This window comes from Oryctolagus cuniculus, chromosome 4 (genome assembly GCF_051225735.1).
Source record: "Oryctolagus cuniculus isolate XC-2025 breed Fujian yellow rabbit chromosome 4, ASM5122573v1, whole genome shotgun sequence".
Taxonomy (NCBI): domain Eukaryota; kingdom Metazoa; phylum Chordata; class Mammalia; order Lagomorpha; family Leporidae; genus Oryctolagus; species Oryctolagus cuniculus.
In genome coordinates, this window is record NC_142870.1 from 172,734,389 (window position 1) to 172,761,715 (window position 27,327).

The 27,327-nt window shown below is 45.9% G+C and overlaps 1 protein-coding gene across 3 annotated transcripts in view; it reads left to right on the forward strand.

Moving 5' to 3' along the window:
- The first annotated feature begins 1,044 nt into the window (after positions 1–1,044).
- STAC (SH3 and cysteine rich domain) overlaps positions 1,045–27,327 on the forward strand; it is a 147,026-nt gene continuing 120,743 nt past the window's right edge. For all 3 annotated transcript variants that reach the window (XM_002716238.6, XM_051858945.3, XM_089331308.1), the window contains exon 1: positions 1,045–1,707. In XM_002716238.6, coding sequence (XP_002716284.3) covers positions 1,597–1,707 — 111 coding nt within the window. In that variant the 5' untranslated portion in view covers positions 1,045–1,596. The remainder of the gene's footprint in view (positions 1,708–27,327) is intronic.

A 27,327-nucleotide genomic window follows, 5' to 3' on the forward strand; every position in this document is an offset into this window, starting at 1 on the left:
AACTTGATTAATACTCTTGAGTGTTTGTCACCAGACCCAAGTACCAGAACAGATTTAATCTATGCTGCACATTAGTCTCCAGCACACCGTCTCACAAAGAATCAGATGCTTGATAAAGATATGTGGATATTACTGCTCCTGTCATCACACGCTCTGATCACCACCGTTTGTCTCTGTTTAGCAGTGCTGTGACCACTTGGGGTAGCCAATCTCGCCCGGTTAAATGAGAGGCTAAGAGTCAGCATGGAATTTAGAGTACTCCGGGAGACAAACGCCCAGTAAGAGGCTGCCACTTAGAAGAGCAGCTCTTGGTTCCTGTCTGGGACTGAGAGAGTAGTCAGTTCTTTCCAAAGACACAAGCCAGGGCAGGCGTGCAGGACCAGACACACTCCGCAGAGCCCAGCGCAAAATAAAAATGCAGCTCCCTGTTGGAATGAATTAGAGAATTTCAAGATGGTATCATCTGAGTCATGAACCCAGGGCAGGACTGTGTCACTGCACAGGTTGCACACCCCTGAGGCTGGCACCTACAGTTAACCAAGAAAATCTAAACATTAGCTTGCGATTTGCTGTTAGAAAACGAAGGCGGGAGTTTTGTTGTATTAATGGGGGGGGGGGGCTAATTATCCTGCTGTACTTCCTTCTCTTACACACAGAGGCTGTGTCTTGACAGGAAACCGCCCCTCTGTACCCGTATCCAGTGGGCCTGTCCCTGTGTCTCCAGATTTCCTAAGTGTGGATATGAAGGAAAATCCCAACTCCACCAATTGCAGTTTAGCGACATAGCAAATCCCTTAGCCTCCCTAAAACTTCGGTTTCCTCACCTAAAAAGCAGAGGTGATACTACCCACCCCAGACAGTAAGTAGCTGTGGTACTGATGCTTCAATAAGGCAAGAACATGTGCCAATGCACAGCGCGCCCCGGAGCAGGTGTCCACGCAGGGTCAGAGCTGAGCCGGGGAACCCCGCTCAGCCCCTGCGCCGTCACTGAACCCTATAAATAGCTCCGCTAAGTCACCATCTCGCTCGCTCACTCACTCCGAGGCGAGGGCTGAGCCGGCTGCTGCAGGTGGTCCCTCCTGCTCGCATCATTGATGGCTTTTCTATTCATGGGCGTCTGCCTCTGAATTGCCTGCCATCCCAGCGGAAGAGACACCCCCCGGCCGGAGCCAGCGCGCGCCCAGCCTCGGCGCAGAGTCCCGGGGTGGGGGGGTGCGCCCCGCCTGCCCTCGCCACTCCCGCGGTGGCCGCGCGGCCCCGCCCCGGAGCCGCCCCCTGCCGCCCCCTCCCTGGGCGGGCGAGCCCCAGGCCGCTCGCCCGCCCGCCCGCCCGCCGCTGGCTGGGTGGCAGTCACGACAGAGCGCGGTCGCCGGCGAGGTGGGCGCGGGCGCGGCGGGGAGCGCGGGAGCGCCCAGGACGTGGGCAGGGCCCCGGGCGGGGGCGCGGCCGGAGGAGGGCACGTCGGCGCCTCGGCGAGGATGGGAGTCCCCGGCACCCGCGGCTGAGCGAGCGGGCGGGCGCGCGGCGGGCAGTGCGCACGAGGAGGGCGAGCCTGCTGTTCCCCCGGGAGCCCAACACCGTTCCCGCGCGGCCACGATGATCCCTCCGAGCGGCGCCCGCGAGGACGGCGTGGACGGGCTGCCCAAGGAGCCGGCGAGCGCCCAGCAGCCGCCCTCTCCCGCGTCCACCAGCAGCCAGGAATCCAAGGTACCGCGCACACTTGCCCCGAAAGAACCCAAACTCACTCTCCCCTCCCTCTCCCCAGCCACCTTAGCCTCCTCCGACCCGGCGCGGGCGTCCGGGCTCAGACAGGTCCCTAGTTGGGCCGGGGCTGCAGGACCTGAGACCTGCACAGGGCTCCCTGTGAACCACCCCGGACCGCATCCCCGGGGCCCCCAGCCTCCTGGCGCGCGCAGACCGGAGCCGAGCACACGCAGCAGCTCCCGTTGACTCCGGGTGCACAGATCCATTTCTTGGGGGTTTCGGGGGATTCTGTGCTTTGAACCTGCTTGTAGCCAAAGCGTGTGTAGGTGGGTGTTAGGCGGTGGCTCCTGGAGGCTAAGGGGTGGAGACGGCCGAGGGTACTGGGCCAGCCAAGGGTGTCGGAATCCCAAGGGGCTCGGAACAGGACTCATCCCTAACATCCCTAACTTTCGTTGCTGCTGGTTTCAAAAAAAAAAAAAAAAAAAAAAAAAAAACTAGGCAGAAGGAAGTAGTGCGTTCTCGAGAAAGTTGATGTTCCTTGTGGAAGTTGATAGGACTCCAAGAACTCACCCTTGCACGGCAGTGAAGGCTAACACATGCGCACGACACCAACCCTGCCGCAGTCCTTCTCTGTCACTATTCTGCTTCCTCTGAAGCTCGCTGGGTGCCAGGCACATGTTTGGAAATCTTGGAAGAGGATCAAGTAAAATGTGGCTGCTCGCGGTGTGGTGCCGAATGACAACTCAGCCTGGAGTGGAAATCGTAAGATGGAGCTGGCCGGTTACGGGCAGCGTCGGGAGTGCCGGGCTGCTGGCCGGGGGAGGACAGGTTGCTCTGCACTGTGAGGCAGTCTCCGAGGAGCAGAAAAGGCAAGGTGGATGGCAGTGTAGAGCGCAGGTCACTAGGGGCAAGGAAAGGCCAGCGGTGTCTCCAGGTCCTGCAGCCTCAGTGGCTCTGCGAGGCCGTGTGATGCTGACTTGGTTCCCTGCATCCCCTGAAGTTACTCAGCCACAGTAAGCCGACTCGGAAAGCATTGCATTTTTTTAAATTTCTTCTTTTTCTGGCTATTACTGGCTGTCTGACTCCAGGACATGTGTATGTCAGATTTCCCCAAACTCAGTTGCAAATGAGGACAGAAGCCCCCAGCTTCCAGAATCCTCGTGAGGAACAGGTGAGATGAGCCCGTGTCCATCCATCAGTGTGTATCCTTTTCCTTCTGATGCCAGGAGATGCAATCCACTCCAAAGCAGTGGCACCACCCTCACGGGCACACCCTTTCTTGCTTCTGGAAGTTTCTAGGTGTCTCAGTGTCTACCGTGGAGCACCCGTCAGTCCCTGAAGTGATGTGAGTTGTAGTGGCCATTGCAAAGGTGGTCTGCAAAGAACTCAAGGGTGAAAGTGGTGTTAGACTTTTTGAACTGGGACTGTCGCTCAGCAGTAGGTGTGTTCTGAAAAGGGCTTAGCATTTGGGTAGCAGCGGCATGGTTCAGACACCCCGCATGAGTCTGCTATTTATAGATGTCCTGAGGTACAGTATTTGGCAAAGCAAACGCCTCCTATGTAATGCCCATAATGAGCCACCAGTTTATCCGAATTGTGGTGTTGGATATGCGCAGGCCAGTGTTTTCTCCACGTGGTCTACACAACTCCTGTATAGTTTACACATTCCTAAATTTGCTGTCATGGCTTTGATATTAGTGTAGATGAGCTACGGGGGGCACATGAGCCCCAGGAAATGGAATGCAAAATCGTGCGCCTGGATGTGAATTTTTCTTGGCTGAGCATTCAAGATATTCTCAGAGGGAGCCATGCCTCTCGAGAGAGGCTTACATGCTGTGTGGCAGAAGGTGCAGGGTGGTATGCAACAGGGGGCAGAGGAAGGCTCTATTCGTTCTGTGCGAGGAAGGCCATGTTTTGAAGCTTGGTGGCATTTATGAAGATCCAGGTGAGGAAATGTGAACAAGAGAGTGGTCATCATTCCAGCCTCCTCTCCTGGCAAATGGCCATGTTTGTCAAAGTACATACCCTTCAAGATAACCGCAAGTGAATTCTGAATGTGTCACCACAAAAAATGGCAAGTGAGTGATGGGATGGCTATGTTAATTAGCCCAAATTATTTAATCATTCTACATTGTACACCTATATCAAAACATAAATGTGATTTAATTATGATTTGCCAGTTAAAGGGACAGGCATCATTCACGCCCTACTGGGCATTAAACTTTCTCAATGTTTTTTAATTTCTTACTTTCTTTAGAAATTTTTCCTTGTGTAGATAACACTTTGTAGATATTTGAAAAGTCCAGATGACAATGAAAAAATTATAGCGTTTTGATATAGAACTCATGTATGTTTTCCTCCACACTTACGTTTACATAGTTGGGAGAACCACAGTGAGCACCTGCTGAATGCTTGCTACAAGTCAGGTGCAACCGTAACCCTCACCTTAGGTGTTGATTGTGGTATTTTCTGGCTAGGGTAATAGGAGCTCAGAAAGGCGAGGCAGCTTACCCTAGACTGTAGCCAGTTAAATGACACAGGCAGGACAGGGACGCAAGCAGGCTGGTTCTGGAACCCAGGCTCTCAACCACCCAGCACCTGCCTTCCACACTGGTGCAGTCTTCCTTCCTCCCTTTTTCCCTTGGCGTCCTAAGAATTTTGCAAGTCATTTGCAACATTGTGTGTGTCTCATCTTCAGAAACCTTTGTAAATACAGTGAGCCACATTACATGCTAAATGATTCATGGCTGATACTCTTCCAGTTTCTTTGTGTTTGGTTTTGCTACTCTTTCCTCTAAAAGTAAACTTATGGAAGTAATTAAATGGAATATCACAGAATCATCTGGGAAATGGGGCCACACCACACCCTCCAAGTCCAGAAGCTGCACTAACAGAAGAATAAGTGATCCGATGTCCTGGGCATTTAAAATGTTCCCAGAAGTCCACTTCTTTGCAGAGTCTTTGAAATGCTAGATCACAGAACATTAAAACGGGAACCATTAGAGATCATCTATTGTGGGCATTTTTAAATCATGGGCTTTTATTTTGTACAAGTGTTTTATTAGGGAAAACATCAGTACACACAAAAGTAAACAGGGTAGAGAATTCTTGTGGACCCAATCCACCAGCTTCAGGAACTGTCAATCGATGGACAGCATTGTTTTCCTTATTACTGCCACCACACCCTCCCCTGGACCACTTTAAAGAAAATCCCAGGCATCAAATCATTGTTTCATCCCTAAATATTTCAGGTTAGAGATCTAGAAGATAAAGGCTCTTCATAGAAACATGACTATGGTCTCGTTAGTACATGTTACATGTGTTTTTTTTTTTTTTTTGTATTTTTTTAATCAAGGGCCAATAAACTCTTTGGAAGTCCTTCAATGGTCTTTGGAAAATCTATGAACAGTCAGAGCCATCATTTAAAGTTGTGCATAATCTGGGGGAAAGGATACATATCTTATGATCCTTAAAAGGGTGTATATCCATCAAAGATTATTTCAATCTCAATCTCTCTCTCCCTCTCCCCCCCCCCACCCCGCCTTTCCCTCTTTTCCCTGTCTCCCTCTGAAATTGGTCTCCAAAGACAGCCAGTGGATATCCCAGTAGTTACCTCAGAAAATTACTATAAGTACCAGCAGTGATAAGGTTTAACATAATTGTGGTTTTTCTTTTTCCTGAAATTAGTTCAATTAGAAAGTTTGAATGCCACTGGCATAACACACTGTTCTATCTTTCCATTAACTATTCCAGAAAGAGTACAGCCTATTTTCTAAGGACTTGACAGAGATCATTGAATACCAAGAAGAATTTCGTGTTTCATTATCCCTTCTCCAATGAATGTCTTCTCTCCTACTTAGAAAGCTTGCCAGGTTTGAGTGTTCATGTTTGCTATGAGTATTCTTATCTTTCACTTATAAGATCCAAGGCCACATTTCCACAATCTGGAGGAATTACAGGTTTTGAGGCCTAATAGACAAGAATTCAGATCCCTTCTCGTCACTTGCCATCCATGTGACCATGGGCAAGTTGCCTGATGCTCCCAAGTTTCAGTCTCTCATCTCTAGAATGGGGATGCTACTCTGATAAAAGGCTTACATTTTTTCTTTCTTAACAGAAATCTTCACTGTACTTGAATGTATTAATCACCTCTACAGTTGTGTTTTTTTTGTATCCCACTTGTGTTTGTGCATATTTCAAAGTTATGGAGGCATTCTCCCATATTACTTCCCACAAGTGTTATTATTTTACCTCTCATAGGTACGGCTATAATCCATGTGGAGCTGCCATTTTGGTAGTGTGAAATAGGGGTCAAGATTCATTTACTTTACTTTATTCTTTTTTAAAGTTGATTTATTTATTTGAAAGGCAGAGTTACAGAGAGGCAGAGGCAGAGAGAGAGAAAGAAGTCTTCCATTCACTAGTTCACTCCCCAATTGGCTCCAACAGCAAGAGCTGGGCCAATCTGAAACCAGGAGCCAGGAGCTTCTTCTGGGTCTCCCGTGTGGGTGCAGGGCCCCAAGGACTTGGGCCATCTTCTACTGCTTCTCTGCCAAAACAGAGAGCTGGATAGGAAGTGAAACAGCTGGGACTTGAACCGGCACCCATATGGGATGATGGCACTGCAGGCAGTGGCTTTACCTGCTATGCCACAGCGCCAGACCCCTCGAGATTCCTTTTTGATACCACCACTAATGCGCTAATCAACTTGACTATGTGGAAGTTTCTATTCTGTTCCATTGATCTCTTTGTCTACACTTGTAACAGAACGACTTTGCTAAATGTAACGGTTTTATTTAGAAAGTCTTCACATCTGAGTATGTCTGAAGCTATGCTCTTCTTTTTTCAAATTATTTTTTATTATTTTTGGCTCTTTGCATATCCTCATGCATTTTAGAATCATGTGATCAATTTCCACCAAAACTACATGCTGGGAATTTGATTGGAATTGCATGAATCTATAAGTCCATTTGGAGAAAATACATATTTATGATAGTCAGTCTTCAAATAACATATCCCACTCCAGAATGCTTACTTTTGTCAGAAATGCCAGGCTAAGCTTCTTCTGTCAAGTACCCCAAGACATCAGTGGCTGAAAACAGAACTGTGTTACTATTTCAGTTTAGGGGTTCCCAGATCCGTTCTTGTGCGAAATTGAGCTTCACATCTAGGCATCTATGAAGAGGGATGTCCATGATTATGAATTTCAAGGGAAGTGTTTACTTATTTAGAAATTTATATTTGTCCATCTTAAGTCTAAGCTAAGATTTCATTGTCATCAACCTGAGTTGGTATTTTGTTTCTAGTCCATTCTTTCTTTTCCAAAACTCACTGCATAAAGTCATCAAAACTTAACCCCCTAAGGTGTTTGGTTTTTCCACTTGATAAAATGTTCACAACATACAGTTTGTCATTTTGACTGTTTGAAGTCCTGTCTTTGGCATTAAGTACATTCATTCCATTCTGCAAACCTAACCACCATTCACCTCCAGAAGTCTTTGATCATCCTGCACTGAAACCCTGTACTCCTTCAACACTAATTTGCTGTCCTCCACTTTCCCTGGACCCTGGTCACCACCATTCCACACTTTGTCCGTATTAATCTGGCTCCTCGAGATACCTCGCAGAAGAGGAATCCTATAGACTCTGTCCTTTAGTGACTGACATATTACACTTGCAGAATGTCTTCAAGATTCTCTTTGCAGCACGTATCAGAATCCTGTTGTTTTTAAAGCTGAATAATATTCCATTGTATGTCTATACCGCTAAAGTTGAATAATATTCCATTGTATGTCTATACCACATGTTCTTTAGCTGTTCATTTGTTGATGGACACTTTGCTTCTACCTTTTGGCTGTTACAAATAGTGCTGCTATGAATGTGGGTACTCAACTTCCGCTCAGATTCCTGCTGTCATTTCTTTTGAACGTACAGCCAGAACTGGAATGGCTGGGTGATGCATTCTGCTCATTCTGCGGTGTTATCACACCATGTTCCACAGTCGCTATACCATTTTACATTCCCACCAGGGTTCCAGTGGCTCAACATACTCTGTGGAGCTGTTTCATTGTTCCTAGTAGGAGACGGTATCTCACTGTGGTATTTATTTGTTTTTCTGTAATGGCTAGAGATGTTAAGCATCTTTCCATGTACTTATAAGTCATTGTATATATTTAGGAAAATGTCTATCAAGCCCTTTACTCATTGTTTTAGTTGTTACCTGTCCTTGAGTTGTATGATCATGGGTGCTGAAACTCACAAATTTGAAGGACAAGGAAGTATTGGATTTTATTAGCATTTTAATTACATTCAGTCACTAGGAAGAATCACATTTAATTCTTTCTAAATTTGTTTTCTTTTATAAATTATCTGTGTCCTCCATTTTAATAATATCCATCTATTTTTCTATTTTAAAATCCTTTTAAACATTAAACCAATGATATTTCATAGACATTATAAGCATTTTCTAAGATTGCAATACATTTTTATTTTGTTTATTATATTTCAACATATATTTCTTTTTTATGGGGCTAAAAGTGTCAAATTTATTTACCTTTGATTTCTTCATTTATACTTAGATAGCAGAGAAACATTAACTTGTGTTTTTCTCTAGATTCTTAATATATACGTTTTATTTTTATCACTTTTAATCCATCTGGAATTTATGTCATTATGTAGTATGAAAGAAATAAAATTTTTTCCAAGTGATTAACCAGTGTTTTTAAACCATTTGTTGAATAATGTTCCCTTTTTCACTTATTTGAAATGTTACACTTATTATGTAATAAATGGTAATATGTACTAGGTTCTCTCTTAGTCATCTGTTACATTCTAATGATTTAAATTTTATTTTTTCATCTATTACTGGAATGTACTTTTACATTGCTGTTATAATGCTTACTTATTCAAGCTTTATAGTAGATTTTAATTGCATAATAAAGTACTCTCTTGAGAGTTTATTTATCTGCATTTTTTCATTTTTCTATCAAGTTATAAAAATAATATTTTGAAAGTGAAAGTGATTGCATGAAACCTTTAAAATCATTTTAGTAAAACTTTTAAATCATGAAATTTTTCATTGGGAATGCAATATATGTGTTCCTTTACTGAAATTTCTTTTATGTTTCTCATAAATGCTTGGGAACTTTCTTCAAATATTTGCTGTCCAGTTATCTGTTAGCTATTTCCTGGTTGTTCCAGTCCATTCAGGCTGCTATAATAAAGTACCATACACTGAGTGACTCGTAAACAGCAGGATGTATTTCTACGGTTTTTGAGGTGGGGAAGCTAATATCAAAGCACAAACAGATCTGGTGTCCAGTGAGGGCCCACTTCCTGGTTGATGGACAGTTCTTTCCAGCTGTCCCCTTGCCTGGTACAGGGGCACGGCAGCTCCCTGCGCCTCTTCCGAAGGGCCAAATCCCATTCATGAGCACTCTGCGCTCATGACCTACTCACCTCCCACAGGGGTTGGGCTCCAGCAAATGAATTTTGGGAGAACACAAACACTAAGCACTTGGAGTGACTTTGTGGACCTTCTCTTTTCTCTGAGGGAGTCTTTAATCATTTGTGGGAAGTTGAAATTAAAAGATAATCCAATTTTCCATGACCTATTGAAGTTCCTTGGTATTTTCTAACTATGGTAGGTGGCACATGGGAAGTTCATTTTTCTATTAGTTTTATAATCTTTTAGATTCTATTTTTATTTATTAGTAAACAAATACACCAAAGAAGGCATAAAAAAGCAATTGGTATATGAAAAGGTGTTCAACATCACTAATCATCAGGGAAATGCCAATTAAAACCACTTTGAGACCTCAGCTAACACCCATAAGGATGGCTGTAACAAAATCAAGATGTAACATGCCATCAAGTGTGTTGGTGGGATGAAGATTGGTATAGCCATTATGGAAAACAGCATGGATGTTCTTGAAGAAATTAAGAAAAAAAAACCTACTCTACAACCCAGCAATCCCTCTTCTGGATGTATACTCAAAAGATTAAATCATGACCTCATGAAGATATTTGAACTCCCATGTTCATGGCAGCATTATTCACAGAGGCCAAGATAGGGAAACAACCTATATCCCTATCATCAAACAAAAGGAAGAATAAAATGTGAAATACATACATACGTGGGTATGTGTGCGTAATCTCCACTAGAATATTCAGCTTCTAAAATGAAAATCTTGGGGCTAGCATTGTGGCATAGCAGGTAAAGCCTCCACCTGCAACTTGGCATCCCATATGAGCGCCTGCTGGAGTCTCAGCTGTTCCATTTCCCATCCAGCTCCCTTCTAATGTACCTGGGCAAAGCAGCAGAAGATTCGCAAGTGTCGGTTCCCTGCCACCCATGTGGGAGATCTGCGTAGAAGTCTAGGCTCCTGACTTTGGCCTACCCCAGACCCCGCCACTGGGCCATTTGGAGAGTGAACCAATGGATGAAAGATCTCTCTCTCTCTCTCTCTCTCTCTCTCCCTCTTTCACCTCCCTTTGTGACTCAGCTCTTAAAACAAACATTTCAGTTAAATTTCAACACTTAAAAATAACTGTGTATTAATTACAGAATTAAACCAGTCATATTAAGTAGAACAAAGAAACTACTAAGAGGGATAATGTATTAAGTTGTTCATTAACAGTCAGGGCTATGCTGATCCAGTCACCGTTTCCCATAGTGTCCATTCCACTTCAACAGGTTTCCTTTTTGGTGTTCAGTCAGTTGTCACCGATCAGGGAGAACATATGGTATTTGTCCCTTTGGGACTGGCTTATTTCACTCAGCATGATGTGTTCCAGATTCCTCCATTTTGTTGCAAATGACTGGATTTCGTTGTTTCTTACTGCGGTATAGTATTCTAAAGAGTACATATCCCATAATTTCTTTATCCAGTCTACCGTTGATGGGCATTTAGGTTGGTTCCAGGTCTTAGCTATTGTGAATTGTGCTGCAATAAACATTAGGCTGCAGACTGCTTTTTTGTTTGCCAATTTAAATTCCTTTGGGTAAATTCCAAGGAGTGGGATGGCTGGGTCGAACGGTAGGGTTATCTTCAGGTTCCTGAGGGATCTCCAGACTGACTTCCATAGTGGCTTGACCAGCTTGCATTCCCACCAACAGTGGGTTAGTGTCCCTTTTTCCCCACATCCTCGCCAGCATCTGTTGTTGGTGGATTTCTGAATGTGAGCCATTCTAACCGGGGTGAGGTGAAACCTCATTGTGGTTTTGATTTGCATTTCCCTGATTGCTAATGACCTTGAACATTTTTTCATGTGCCTGTTGGCCATTTGGATTTCCTCTTTTGAAAAATGTCTATTGAGGTCCTTGGCCCATCTCCTAATTGGGTTGTTGGTTTTGTTTTTGTGGAGTTTCTTGATCTCCTTGTAGATTCTGGTTATTAACCCTTTATCTGTTGCATAGTTTGCAAATATTTTTTCCCATTCTGTCGGTTGTCTCTTCACTCTCCTGACTGTTTCTTTTGCAGTACAGAAACTTCTCAATTTGATGCAATCCCAATAGTTGATTTTGGCTTTGACTGCCTGTGCCTCCCGGGTCTTTTCCAGAAATTCTTTGCCTGTGCCAATATCTTGAAGGGTTTCTCCAATGTTCTCTAGTAACTTGATGGTGTCAGGTCGTAGATTTAGGTCTTTAATCCATGTTGAGTGGATTTTTGTGTAAGGTGTAAGGTAGGGGTCTTGCTTCATGATTCTGCATGTGGAAATCCAATTTTCCCAGCACCATTTATTGAATAGACTGTCCTTGCTCCAGGAATTAGTTTTAGATCCTTGATCGAATATAAGTTGGCTGTAGATGTTTGGGTTGATTTCTGGTATTTCAATTCTGTTCCATTGGTCTATCCATCTGTTTCTGTACCAGTACCATGCTGTTTTGATTACAACTGCCCTGTAGTATGTCCTGAAATCTGGTATTGTGATGCCTCCGGCTTTGTTTTTGTTGTACAAGATTGCTTTAGCTATTCGAGGTCTCTTGTGCCTCCATATAAATTTCAGCACCAATTTTTCCAGATCTGAGAAGAAGGTCTTCGGTATCTTGATTGGTATTGCATTGAATTTATAAATTACTTTTGGGAGAATGGACATTTTGATGATATTGATTCTTCCAATCCATGAGCATGGAAGATTTTTCCATTTCTTGGTATCCTCTTCTATTTCTTTCTTTAAGGTTTTGTAATTTTCATCGTAGAGATCTTTAACGTCCTTGGTTAAGTTTATTCCAAGGTATTTGATTGTTTTTGTAGCTATTGTGAATGGGATTGATCTTAGAAGTTCTTCCTCAGCCATGGCATCGTCTGGTTTAATTCTGTAATTAATACACAGTTATTCTTAAGTGTTGAAATTTAACTGAAATGTGATCCCTGTTAAACATAAGAGTGGGAATAAGAGAGGGAAGAGATGTATAATTTGGGACATGCTCAAGCTGACTTGCCCCAAATGGTAGAGTTAGAAACATACCAGGGGACTCCAATTTAATCCCATCAAGGTGGCATGTACCAATGCCATCTCACTAGTCCAAGTGATCAATTTCAGTTCACAATTGATCATAATGAAAGGACTAAGAGTCAAAGGGAGCACATAAGCAAGTCTAGTACCTGCTAACACTAACCGATAGAATAAATAAAGGGGAGAGTGATCCAACATGGGAAGTGAGATACTCAGCAGACTCATAGAATGGCAGATGTCCTAAATAGCACTCTGGCCTCAGAATCAGCCCTAAAGGCATTCGGATCTGGCTGAAAAGCCCATGAGAGTATTTCAGGCATGGAAAGCCAAGACACTCTGGCAAAAGATCTCTGTGAGTGAGATCTCAGTGGAAAGAACAGGTCTTCAAAGAAGGAGGTACCTTTCTCTGAAGGGAGGAGAGAACCTCCACTTTGACTATGACCTTGTCTAAACAAGATAAGAATCGGAGAACTCAGAGGGCTTCCATAGCCTTGGAAACTCATGACTGGAGCATAGGGAGATTACTGATGCCATAGACAGGAGTGTCAATTGGTAAAGTCAACAACAGGAGTCACTGTGCACTTACTCCTCATGTAGGATCTCTGTCCTTAATGTGCTGTGCATTGAGATTTAATGCTATAACGAGTACTCAAACAGTATATTTCACTTTGTGTTTCTATGGGGGTGCAAACTGTTGAAATCTTTACTTAATGCATACTAAACTGATCCTCTGTAAAAAAAAAAAAAAAAAAAAAAAAGAAAAGAAACTATCAACTCCCAATTTGACTCTCACTGGGATTAAACATGACAATAGGTCTGATCTGATTTCATCATCATTAAAAAAAAATCATCTATTATTTTTCACTTTATGTTTCTGTGTGGGAGCAAACTGTTGAAATCCTTACTTAATGTATACTAAGCTGATCTTCTGTATATTAAGATAATCGAAAATGAATCTTGATGTGAATGGAAGGGGAGAGGGAGTGGGAAAGGGGAGGGTTGTGGGTGGGAGGGACGGTATGGGGGGGAAGCCATTGTAATCCATTATTCGTACTTTGGAAACTTATATTCATTAAATAAATAAATAAATAAATAAACTGATTTTAAAATTTTTCAAAAAAAAAAAAAACAAACAAAATAAATCTTTAAAAAAACCAATAATACAAAATGAAGATCTGCCAGTTGCCACAGCATAGGTGGACCTGAAACAGAGTATCAAATAATGGCTACCACTGGGCAGTGGGCAGGATGAGGACAGGGAACAGGGAGACGCAGGTCAAAGGATGCACGATAGCAGATACACAGGATGGACAGATTTTGAGATCCGATGTAAAACATGAGGTTTAAAGTTAATAACACTGAATTGGATTTGGAATTTTTGTTAGATTTTGGCTGCTGCTGTCACAAGAAAAGTGACTGTGTGAGATGAGAAATATGCTAATCTAACCTGCTTCACTGTTGTAACCGTTGTGCTGTCTATATGTGTCCTACAGCTTCATGTTGTGAACCTCAACGATAAACATATTTTAAGAAGTAATTAAATTTAAAAATTACACAGTTGCTTACTGGTTCAGAGAACAGACATGACCATTCGAAGCCCACTGTACCACTCCCTTCCCTACCTGGAGCTTGGCTGTGCTTTTCTGTAAAATAAGAGTAATAGTTCACTCAGCAGCCTTGCCCGAGTTGTATTTTTAGTGTGTGCTAAGTGCTCATCACAGTGCCAGCAGTAACTCCTATTACTTGATGACCCTAACATCTACAACGACAGTCGTGCCCCTGTCACTATATTTCTGTTTTGGGGGCAGCATATGGAATGTGGTGAGTTGGAACAGGGAGTCATTATACTAAACTCCCAAATACGATAAGTATTAGTGGAGGCATCGGCTTAGTAGCTGACCTGCTTTGTATGGCACTACCGTTTTGCTGCAAGTGTAGCTGTGCAGTGTTGGTGCTGGAGTGGCCTTTAGCTCTTCTGTGTACCACCAGCCACTGGGGAAGCCACTGCAAGTCTATTTGCAGTCTCGGGAAAATCATGTGGTGCTCAGCAAAGTCAACTTCAAGACAAATCCACTTCCAACCAAATCATTCCTTAAGTCTCCTTTCTACGCAAATTCCAGACGTCCCACTCATGTTCACCATTCAACTGAGACAGGCTTTCTTCTGTTAAACATAGGTAATGTTTCCAGCTTACTAAAAATTTCCATCAAGAATGGATGTGGAATTGTTTCAAATGACTTTTTGGCAAGTAGTGAAGCAATCATGTGATTTTTTTTTTTTGGCCTTTGGCCTCCTTATCTGATGGATTATATTATTAGATATCCTATTATTAAACTCTTCTGACATTCCTGGAACAAGTCCTACATGGCCATGGGGACTTTCTTTTAATAACTTATAGATTTTGATTGCCCATGCTTTATTATTTTTACATGTACATACATAAGGGAAATTGTTTTGTAACTAGTACCTTCATGTTCTTGGTCAAGTTTTACTTTTAAGGATATGACAAGTTTTAAAAAAATCATTTGGGAAGATATCCATGGATGTTTCTGTTATTTCCTGTAGAACAATTTATAGAGCTGAACACATTTTTTTCATTTTTTATTCTCTTCTTTTTTTTCTACATTGGCTTGTGTCAGATTCACTACTTTGCATTCTTCCACCCAAAAAAAGTGCCTTTCATTGAAATCTTCACAACACTTCCGGCTGAGTTACATTAACACACCTTCCTTCAGTCTCACCCCAGCTCCGCTCTCTCCAGCTGGCTCCCTGTGAGTGTCCACCTGGTGGGTACCCCCTCCTGTAGTTTTTCACTTTTATATGCTATAGATTTGTATTTATTTCAAAGGCAGAAAGAGACAGAGAGACAAAGATGGTCAGAGAGAGAGCGCCCATCCACTGATTCACTCCCAACAGCCCACAATGCCAAGCCTGGGCCAGGATAAGTCCAGGAGCCAGGAACTCCATCTAGGTTACTCTCCCAGGGGAGTGGCAAGGACCAAGTCTTTCAGTCACCATCAGTTGCCCCCCAGGTTGTACATTACCAGGAAGTCAGAATCAGAAGAAGATCCAGGCCTCAAGCCCGGGTACCCCGATATGGGATGCAGGCATCCCAAGTGGGGTGTTCACCTCTACACAAAATAATACTAGTTCTCGTTTTGTGTAACATTAGCCCCTTAGATTGCATGGTGGTGCCCACATCTCCACCTCACCAAGAGAAGGGACCCCTTGCTCCCCCCTTACATCTGCCACTGTGCTTTGGTCCCACGGCGGCTGCCACGGCAGGTCTTCTGTGGTCCTGCTGGACACCTCTGCCTCCCCTACCCATCCTGCATACGCTGAGCCGTCTCACCCCCAGTCTCCATCATCTCTCTGGGTCTTCACTGTGCTACCTCTGGCCTCCTCCTCTTACTTCTCAGACTGCTTGTGACTCCCAGATCTGAATGCAAACCACACATCTCTCTTCTGAGATGTTTTCTGATGTACCAGGTCAGTATATTCACTCAACCTTTGCATAAACTCTCGATACCCAAATTGTAAATCCAACCTGAACTCATCACTCCTGACTCACACGGCACCTCAGTTCTTCCTGCGCGCTCATCTACAGAGTCACCCAAGCCAGGAGACCAGCAGTCACTCTGGGTGCCCGAGGGCCTGAGCAAGGAGACTGCTGCAAGAGGCAGAGACGTCTCTCGCCTCCCATACCTGTTGCTTCTTCCTGATGGCGACTATGGCTAAAGATGTCTCAGGATTAGGGGCGGCTGTAGCCACAGTCTGAAGGACTGAGGTCAACACAAGGAAATGAATAAAGTGCAAGTATCTAGCTCCCAGGAATGCCACTGCTGCCTTGCACTCTGGATGGACACCAGGGAAAATGGAAAGAGGCCCAGGAGTTCAGTGTGTTCCTGACAAGACCCCACATTCCCTCCCCAGATCAAACACTGTCTGTTTTATCAGAACAAGGTGGCTTGCAGAGCTGGTAAAGAATCCTACCACCCGTCTTTCCCCCATGGCATCAGTCACCAGAGCAGGGCCCTTCCTCCCTCACAGGTTCACTTCCACATAGATCTGCACGTCCGCTCATCTGCTAACCCAACCTGCCAAGGCTCAATCCTCCCTGCCCTGCCCTCTGGAATCCAGGGCTCAGCAAAATCCTCTCTGCCCTCCACTTCTCTCTGACTCCTGGTCCTTCCCTCTGGCCTTGAACGCTGGTGGCTTTTCCCTCCTTCACCAGCCTGGCTGGTTGGGGCAGTGGCCTTACTGCTGTTTCCAGATCATTGTTCCTCCCTAAACCAACGCCATGCTGCCAGCCTCCTGCACCCACTGTCTTTGGCAGTCACCTACCAACTCCAGGTAACTCTCCCTTCTCTGTGGTGGTAGAGCCCAGAGCACCCTGATTGAGGCCAACCCCACTCCTGTCATAATGCATGGCAGCTGTCACCCAGTAGATGCCTCTTCCAAATGCCCCAATTTTCTGAATCCTTGCACTTTTCCCCTCTGATAACCTTGTCATGTACCCTCTTGCATGGCAACCACCCACATTCCCAAGACTTTGTCCATGCAAGTACTGCGCCCACTCCAAAATCTCCCTTTCAGGCTTCCTCTCTGTGACCACATCTAATAACCTGATATCTTCCCACCTACTCCCCTGTGGCACTATTTTTCCAATAGTATTTCAGCCTCACCAGTATACAACATCCACCAAATCCATACACTTGCCATCTTTACCATCTTTTCCATCTCGGCCACGTTGGGTTCCCTCTTCCATCACTGCAGTTACTCCCTTGTAAACACCCTCAACTTCCTTGCTCCTCTGTCCCTTTGTTCAAAGCAACGCAGAGAAATTCAACCCTCCCTACGGTGGATTTCCCACCTGCTCTGTACCTGCACTCCTGGGGAAGTGGAGAAGACAGGTGACAAACAAGGAGAATGGTACTGTGTGGAACATGGACTGCTACGGACTGCGTTTGTATCCAACATTCGCATGTTGGAACCCTAATCTCCAATGTGATGGGCTTTGGATATGGACCTTGGGAGATAAGGAGGTTGTGAAGGCGGAGCCTCGTGACGGGATTAGTGCTCAGAAGAACAGACAGGAGAGAGCTTGTGCCCGTCTCCCCCATGTCAGCAGACAGCAAGAACGCAGCCATCTATGAACATGGAGGAAGACCCTCGCCAAGAAAGCCTCCCCTCAGGCTTCCAGCTTCTAGAACTGTGAGAAATCAGGGTTTGATATCCTTGTTACAGCAGCTCAAACCAACTGGGAGAGTGAGCAGAAAGGATTCTGGGAAAAGGAGACTTTTGAGTCAGGTGCCAAGCTGCAGTGCCATCAGGAGCCCTGTGAAGATCTGGGGTAAGAGGACAATGGAGAGGGACCTGGGAAAGGACTCAACAGTGGGCAAAAATGCGCATTTTCAAAGATCCTAAAGTAATCTCAGGTGCCTGTTACCGAGCAAACAATAGGAAGAATGACAGGAGGTGAGTTCAGAAAGCTAACCTCATCTCCAGAGGGCTGAGTCCTGGGGCTAGATCTGTACCATCCTCTATGGGAGCCACTAGCTGCATATGACTCGTTAAATTTAAGTGAGTTAAAGTTGTTCAGGGGTGGACATTTTTCTGCAATGGCTAAGACACTGCCTAGGACATCTACATCCCATATCAGAGGGCCTGGGTTTCAGGTCTGAAACTCCTAACTCCAGTTCACTCCTAGAACACACCCTGGAATATAGCGGGTGATGGCTCAACTGGTTGAGTCCCTACCACTCATGTAGGAAACTCAGCCCTAGCTATTGTAAGTATTTCGAGAATGAAGTAGATGGATGTTCTCTCTGTCCTCTCTCTCTCACTCTCGCTCTCTCTCTTGCTCACTCTCTTTCTCTCTCTCTGCCTTTAAATTAAATAAGCAAAAAATATATCACGCTTTAAATTTATTTATTTATTAACTTATTTGAAAGGCAGAGTGGCAGAGAGTGAGGGAGAGATACACAGATTTTTCCACCTGCTGGTTCAGGCCCCAAGTGCATACAACAACTATGGCTGGGCCAGGCCAAGACCAGGTTTCCCATGCGGGTGACAGGAAACCCAAGCACTTAGATCATCATCTGCTGCCTCCCAGGCACACTAACAGGAAGCTGCTTGGGAAGTGGAGGCAGGACTCAAACCCAAGCATTCCAGTATAGGATGGGATGTCCCAAGCAGCTTAAACACTGTGTCATAACCTGCCCCATAAATAACATTTTAAAGGCATAACTTTAAAGTCCGTTTCTTCCTCTCCCAAATAATTGTAGTCTGAAAGCGCAGTGGAAACCCCAACCTTGAAACTTAATGAATATAATGATTTCTTCTGCTTCCATTTTCAGCAGATATTGAACCAAAGTTTGACCAAGCAGGACATGCACAACTTCCTTTTACATGGAGGAGTTAATCATAATTGTATCTCTATTCATCAAACTGAGTTTTATTGAGAAATATTATATGTGGTTCCTTGGAAAAATAACTGGACATTGAAATCATAACAATAAAAATCAGATGGTACAAATATAATGAATCTTTTAAATCAGATTTATGATTGAAAAATGCTAGGGATAATTTTGTACAATAATTATTATTATGCAAAATTAGTTACTAATTTTCTATTTTTTAATTTATTTGAGAGGGAGAGTTACAGACAGAGGGAGATACACTGAGAAAGATCTCCCATCTGCTGGTTCACTCCCCAAGTTGCTGCAATGGCCAGAGCTGGGCTGATCCAAAATATGGAGCCAGGAGCTTTTTCTAGGTCTCCCATGCAGGTGCAGGGGACCAAGCAGTTGGGCCATCTTCCACCGCTTTCCCAGTACACTAGCAGAAAGCTAGACAGGAAAAGGACCAGCCAGGACATGAACCAGCACCCATATGGGATGTCAGTGGTGTAGACAGACGCTTAGCCTACTATACTACGTGCCAGCCCCCCACTAATTTTTCTCTAGAACATTTTCTTTGGAGGGAGCTGCATTGTGGTATAACGGGTTTAGCTACCACTTGGGACAGTATAATCCTATATGGGTGCTGGTTAAAGTCCTGGTTGCTCCACTTCTCATCCATCTCCTTGCTAATGGACCTGGGGAGGCAGCAGTTGAAGGACCAAGTACTAGGACCCTGCCACCCATGTGAAAGACTTGGATGGAGCTCCTGGCTCCTGGCTTCTGGCTTCAGCCTGGGCCCTGCTGTTGCAGCCACCTGGGGAGTGAACCAGCCTGTGAAAGATGTCTCTCCTCCATCCCCACCTCCACCCCCTCACCCCCACCCTGTCTCTTCTTCTCTGTCTCTGTCTCTTAAATAAATAAATAGTTTTAAAAAGAAAAGAAACATTTTCTAACATTCCATATTTTGGGGGAAATTAGCATTTTCCCTCTCAAAGTGATATCAGAAATGACCCCCTAAAATCTATACAAAAATGTGTCCCTTAAAGAAGTGCCATCTGGGCTGCCACATAGGTTACCAGAATTTGGGGTGCCATACAATATCACTGTATACTTGTTAATAAATCCCCAATATTAATAAGCCTGCGAGGGTTCTTGCCTAATATTTAGAGAAGAATTCTAAATATCGGCATAAATAAACGAAGCAGCATGGTACATTACAGGCTTTTATTTAATGTGAAAGGTGCACAGGAAAGTGAGGGCTTTAGTTCAGTTTAAAAAGAAGGGAAAATCTGGAAACTAGGGGAGCATCCATACCAAGCAGAGAGCAGGCCACAAGTCACGTGCAGCCAGCGCCTGGAGCTGCTATCCACCGCTTACCACCAGCAGCAAAGCAGAGGCAGAGAGACTTTTGGGATGCTCCTTGCCTTTTATATATTTCTCACAGGGGAGTGGCTTGTGGGCAGGTGGGCGCTCAGGTATGGCCAGGTAGGGCATGATGTCACTCGGGGCCTTGGCGAAGGTATCAGGTAGGACGTGAGGTCACACAGGGGCGTGGTGAAGACCTGGTCTTCCAGCTCACAAACCTAACTGATTTTAACCTGTATGCCTGCCTACTTCAGAGGTACTAGAGGGAGACCTCACCTGGCAGACTGCTCAGGGAAGGGAGTCAGAGGATCCCAGCTCCTGATAAAGAGCTGACATGAACATGCTGAAGCCTCTTCCTGCTGAGACGGTTGCTTGTAAATCCTTCCATAATCCAGTTCCCACTCCCTTGCTTTCAAACGCAGAATAAGCCAGATGGAATTTTATTCACATATAGTAACAGAGTTGCAAATGATTTATAAATTGCACAGCAGTTTTATTGTTTTCCTAATTTCCTCTCCCTAACTACCCAGGCTCCCTGTTCTGAATGCCAGCCCCGGAGCTTTCTGCCAGTTCCTGACTTGGTGAAGCCATGCCCTCCCGGTTCTGGTGTCTGCCTCTGAAGTTTTTCTGTCTTGTCCCACGTTTAGACCACCCCTCTTCCCAGTCCACTTTGAGGCTGCTAACTTGCTTCTGCTGATTTGCTTTTATATTGGAAAAGAAAGCATCCAGGGTGTTGTAATCTCCTGTTCCTTAAAGTCAAGTCGATGCTTAATGGATTATCACAGAAGGCAGCAGAGGGGCTTTGCCTCGAAGTGTTTTGTTGCTGTTGTTGTTTAGTAATGAGCCTGGTATTCATTAGACTTCCTGTTCCTATTTCCTGGTTCTTGGATCTTCATATAAGACGTTTAGTCAGATCACAGATTTCAGATAGATTTGATATTTCTCAATTCTTGTTTAAAAGGCAAATAGGTTAAGCTGCATTTACTGCTATCCATTTGTTGAATTAGTACATTTTTTCTGTATACTTAATGTGTTGGCCTGTGTGCTGGTGATCACCCCAATGGACTTGATCTTCCAACAGACAAAAACTATACACTCCCAGATACAAGTTTTCATTGTTGCCAGCATCTGCCTAGTGCTTTGTAACTGCCACATTAAACTCCATTTTCTCAGGTATCCTGCAAGTGACCCAATCAAAGATACGGTCCATGAGTAAGTTGCATGAGGCAAAATAAAAAAGCAAAAGGAAAAAAAATCCAGCTTATGAACTCCAAACATGCAGCCCCTGCTTCTCCCTAGGATTGCAAAAAGTTCACAGTGTAAAACCAGAAGGCCTCAGGTCAGACAGCCCAGGCCACTGATGCCTTTCATAGTGATGGTGACAGATCTGCCCTCCAGATCGCCCTGGTTCTCTAGAATTCCATAGATTTTATTACATTGTCTGAGAAGGCAATATGCATCATTTCATATGCTATTTTCTTGTTTGTTCTTGTGGGTAGAATTATTTGTCAATTTCCTATCTAGTCTGACTTTTGTATACAGCAGGTAGCAAAAAACCTGATACTCAATTTGTAATAAATGGTAGTGCTAACAGTGGGAGTTATCTTAAACTTGCCTATCAGGATTCAAGTGCAAACTGCCAAGCCATCTAGCTTCGTGCCACAACCCTTCCCAGCTCAAGAAGTTTGTCCACAGCCTGGCTGGACAGCTGCACAGATAATGTGATCCTTGCTCTGCAGCTCATGCACCTGGTGCCCAGATGCTAGGCAGCAGCTTCGAGACAGAAGGAGGTTCCTAAGTAGAGCAGCAGCTTTGAACTCAGTATAAAAGGTCACCTCCAAGTTCATGAGCTTTATGATGTAACTAGTCTAGTACCATCAATAAAGAAGGAAGAGGCCAGCACCGCGGCTCAATAGGCTAATCCTCCATCTGCGGTGCCCGCACACCAGGTTCTAGTCCCGGTCAGGGCGCCAGATTCTGTCCCGGTTGCCCCTCTTCCAGGCCAGCTCTCTGCTGTGGCCCAGGAGTGCAGTGGAGGATGGCCCAAGTCCTTGGGCCCTGCACCCCATGGGAGACCAGGATAAGTACCTGGCTCCTGGCTTCGGATCAGCATGGTGCGCCGGCCGCAGCGCGCCGGCTGCAGTGGCCATTGGGGGGTGAACCAATGCTAAAGGAAGACCTTTCTCTCTGTCTCTCTCTCTCACTGTCCACTCTGCCTGTCAAAAAAAATTTTAAAAAAAGAAGGAAGAAGGAAGGGAGGGAAACAATCACACTCACCCCCTATAGGTCTGACTTTGAGGAATCCTGCTTCTAATGTGTCAGTTGCTATCCTTGCATAAGCTGTGAATTTAGATTTCTTAGCACTGCCTCTTATCCCTCACTGTAAGTCCATGTCTCTAAAACAGAGCCTGAGGTTGAGTTGCATGTCATCCAGCAAGGGTGTGCTCTCTGGAGAAACCTAAGAGGACAGAACAGGAGAAGGGCTGGACAAGAATGTAGTGTCACTGGGCAGGTGTTCACGTAGGAGACGCTGCCTGGGACACAGCATCCCTTAACGGAGAGCCTGAGATGAAGTCCCAGCTGCACTCTCTAGTCCAGCTTCCTTCTAATGCACATTCCGGGAGGCAATAGTGATGGCCCAAGTACTTGGGTCCCTGTCACTCACGTGGGAGACCCAGATCGAGTTCCCAGCTGCTGGGTCCAGCCTGGCCCAGCCCTGCCTGTGAAGGCATTTGGGGAGTGAAACAGCAGATGGAAGACCTCTCTCCATATGTCCTTGACTTTCTGTCTCTTAAATAAATAAAACGAATTAGTATTTTTAAGCCCAGGAATGTGGTATCAGGGAAGTCTCACAGTTCCGGGTCCACAGCGGGGCCCTGGAACTCAGAGCACACCATAGAGTTTTCCTTCTCTTCAGGCAACAAGGCGGGAAATTTTTCTGTTGTATCAGTCAGGCTTTGGCCTCAGAGATGGAAGAAGTGCGGGGACAGTGCCCTTCCATTAAGGGCGGTTCTCGGAAGGAAGAAAGATCTGCAAGCTACAGCATGTGGGGATGGGGGCAAGGACCCCCACAGAGCATCTAGGAAGGGCACCCATAGCACCCTGGACACTGTGCTCCTACCTGCACCGCTCAAGCCAGAGCGCCCCTTCCCTTTCCATGCTCACAACTGGAAATGCTATTAGAATTTTTTCTTCAGAAAAAGTGCTGCATTGGAATATGGCTAATAGATCCCTGTTATATGGAGGTAAGGGTTGCTGGCCGTGGGAACTGGCTGCCTGCCCCTCACTGAGTCACACAGCAGAAAGTTTACTCGGGGGGTGGGGGGGGAGGAGGAGGTTGCACTGTGGCATCCGCATCCTATACTGGAGTGCCTGGATTCTAGCCCTACTCTGTTTCCCAGCCAGCTTCCTGCTAATGAGCAACCTGGGAAGCAGCAAGTGATGGCTTTTCAAATAGTTCAGTCCCTGCAACCCATGTGGGAGACCTGCATTGAGGTCCAGTCCCTGCCGTTGCAGACATGGGGGCAGTGAACCAGTAGGTGGAATTCCCCGCCCGCCCCTCGCTTCTCTCTCTCTCTCTAACAAACTTTTTTAAAAATCAAGTTAACCTGGGATCTTTGAGAGACACCTCCCTCTCCAAAAAATTAGAGGGAGGGCAGGCATTTGGCTGGCAGGATTCCACTTGGGTGATTCAAAGTGCTGTGCCGGCAGCAGGGCAGGTGGCCCAGTAGCCTTGCTCCTTAGTCCTCTTGTCTTCTAATACGGCCATCCTTTAACCTATCATAATTTGATTCATAAGAAACCCATGGCTACAGGCTAACCTACTCAGGACACTTAGACAGTTTTTAACTAAATTGACCAACAGACATCACAGGATTTTAGAAAATTTCTTGGAATGGAATCTGAAATCATAGACAAGCCAAAACGCAGACCTGGAGCCAGCCTGGACAATGCCTCCAGGTTTAGTGAGCCTGGACCACCCACTGCCAATGCCAAGGCTGGACAGCCCTATGCAAAGCAGAGGGACCTGTGGCCTAGTGCCTGGCAGTGTCTGGAGATGTGGGGAAATGAATGAGGGAGGGGAAAGGATTAACATGCCTAAAGGGGGACAGCAGGTGATGCTCAGGCCTCAGGGGTAAAGGAAAAAAAGCAAGAGCTACTACACTTGGGAAGCTTCCTGATTCCAGACCCGGTGCTAACCCAGTGCTCACTTTCACTGTCTCGTCCCCTGCTAGGTAGGTGATTTTTCAATGTGACCTAACAACTTGCCACTGAGTGCCCTGAAATTCAGGTCATCTGACTCCAAACCTTGGACTAGCATGTCCCAGCTGCAGACAGATGACAGATAGATATGTGGACAGATGTAGAGACAGAGACCTATAAATAGATAGGTGGTAATAGCTTCTCTCTGCACAATGGTCATTTGCCCATAAGTTATATTTAGGAGCACTAATGGATAGTTCTTCATCCTTATTCATGGCCAGCACGATGTGGAAGGAACACTGGCGATCATTACTGGTACCCTCATGGTTTTCAGGCTGAAGAGGCTGAGGCTGGCAGGGCTTGCGTTATTCTCCCGATGTTACAACGTGCACCATCCAGAGTCACAGAGAAGACCATTTAGGCATACATCCTGAGTTGGGAGCCTTGTAATGACCTTCAAAAAATTCCATAGTCACTGGTGCAAACTTAAGAGTATCTCAGAATCAGCTAGTGAGGGCTTCTCACGACACGGATGAAGGACTGGGTCCCAGAGCGTCTTGGATGGGTAGGTCCTGGAGGGAGCCTGAGGGTTTTTTTTTTTTTTTTTTTTTTTTTTTTGACAGGCAGAGTGGACAGTGAGAGAGAGAGACAGAGAGAAAGGTCTTCCTTTGCCATTGGTTCACCCTCCAATGGCTGCTGCGGCCAGCGCACTGCGCTGATCTGAAGGCAGGAGCCAGGTGCTTCTCCTGGTCTCCCATGGGGTGCAGGGCCCAAGCACCTGGGCCATCCTCCACTGCACTCCCTGGCCACAGCAGAGAGCTGGCCTGGAAGAGGGGCAACCGGGACAGAATCCGGCGCCCCGACCGGGACTAGAACCCGGTGTGCCGGCGCCGCTAGGCGGAGGATTAGCCTAGTGAGCCGCGGCGCCGGCCGAGCCTGAGGTTTTGCAGTTCCCAGTTCCCAGTGATGCCGATGCAGTAGGTTGAGAGAGCACACTGTGAGAACCACCGCCATAGAGGCAAACACCTACTCTGCCTGCACGTGGTGCCCGTCCTGGGAACACACTGCATGCATTGCCCGTCCTGTGAACACACTGCACGCAGTGCCAGTCCTGTGAACACACTGCACGCGGTGCCCGTCCTGTGAACACGCTGCATGCGGTGCCCATCCCGGGAATGCGCTGCTTTGGCTGCCACTATGTGCAGGTGTTCTCTTAACCCATGCTGGCCTGCAAACATTCTCTTGCTATGTAAGGACTCTGGCTCCACAGCCTGCGGCACCTCCACAGATGGTCAGAATTAACTCAGCAAGGAGGGGTGTGCCTGGACTATGGTGGGTAGGCCTAGCCTCCTTCCCCAGCTGTGGACTAGATTAAAGAAGACAAAGGAAGCTGGCTTCGTGTGTCTAAGAGCAATGCTCAAACCTCCAGACAATATTTTGTGTCCATCTTGAAACTTCTGGGGAGTCAAGCCTCTAAAAGTGTGCCTATGTCTACATCTCTGAGTCCTATTGGCTATGAAAACCAGTCTCCATTCCTTGTGAAATTTATGGAACAGGCCAGCGCCACGGCTCACTAGGCTAATCCTCTGCCTGAGGCGCCAGCACACCGGGTTCTAGTCCCGGTCGGGGCGCCAGATTATGTCCCGGTTGCTCCTCTTCCAGTCTAGCTCTCTGCTGTGACCCGGGAAGGCAGTGGAGGATGCCCAAGTCCTTGGGCCCTGCACTCACATGGGAGACCAGGAAGAAGCACCTGGCTTCTGGCTTTGTATCGGCGCAGCGCGCCAGCCGCAACGCACTGGCCCTTAGCGGACACTTGGGGGGTGAACCAATGGAAAAAGGAAGACTTTTTTCTCTCTCTCTCTCTCTCTCACTAACTCTGTCCAAACAAAAGAAAGAAAGAAAGAAAGAAAGAAAGAAAGAAAGAAAGAAAGAAAGAAAGAAAGAAAGAAAGAAAGAAAGAAAGAAAGAAAGAAAGAAATTAATTTAAGGAACAAATGACCAGCCAAAGCACAGGTGGGACTCAGGCAGCCCACAGCCACAAAAGGCCCACGGGGCCTTCTGCTCTGGCCCGACCAAAGCAACCACAGATGAGACTTGAAATTCAATGAATCTGTAGCAGGTTAATTCTTAAGTTGACAAGTCTGTAAGGCTGGCTAATGATGTTATAAATATCCAAATGGCCCTTGGCAGAGAAAGGTTCCCCACCCTTAACTAAAGGGTCATGAGGAGGGTGAGGGAAGCTCCAGCCACACATTTTCTTGGCAGAGACATAACATTCAAGGACACGTTTAGGTCCATCTGCAGTGTGAGCTTGCCCTGTCCAGCGTATTCCTAGAAGTATACATGCACCAAGAAAAATGCTCAGTCTTGTAAAACTCAGTGACAAAAAGGCTAAAAGCTGCTTTGCTTCCAAACCTTGCAGAGAGATACCTCGGGAACCTGGATAGGAGACAGCAAGTGTGTCAAGTTGGAGCTATAGTTAGCAATGGCAGGGAGCTCAAGGAGGCCTGCACTGGCTGCTTGAGGAACTTGGAGAGAAACCAAGCTGGGAGAGCAGCAGCCAGTTCGGTGTCCATGGGAAGCGGGAAATCGAGATAGAGCCCTCCACAGACTGCGTGAAAGCACAGAGCCAGCTGTATGATTCGTGGGACCCAGCGCAAGAGGAAGTAAAAGCTCCTTTTTAACAATTTCAAGGGGCCGGTGCTGTGGCATAGATTAAGCCTCTGCCTGCGGCGCTGGCATCCCATATGGGTGCCACTCATGTGCCAGCTGCTACTCTTCTGATCCAGCTCTCTGCTATGGCCTAGGAGAGCAGTGGAAGATGGCCCAAGTGTTTGGGCCCCTGCACCCACGTGGGAGACCTGGAGAAGCTCCTGGCTCCTGGCTTCGGATTGGCTCAGCTCCCGCCATTTCAGACAACTGGGGCGTGAGCCAGCAGATAGAAGACCTTTCTTGCTGTCTCTCCCTCTCTCTATAACTTTACATCTCAAATAAATAAATAAAATCTTGAAAACAAATAATTTCAAGGCAATAGCAGCAAAGAGCATTCGGGCAGCTGATACTGTGGCACAGTGCTACGCTGGCATCCCACATCAAGAGTTCAACTTCGAGTCCTGGTGGCTCCACCTAAAATGCAGCTCCCTGGCAATGTACCTGGGAAGGCATCAGAGGATGGCCTAAGTGCTTGAGGCCC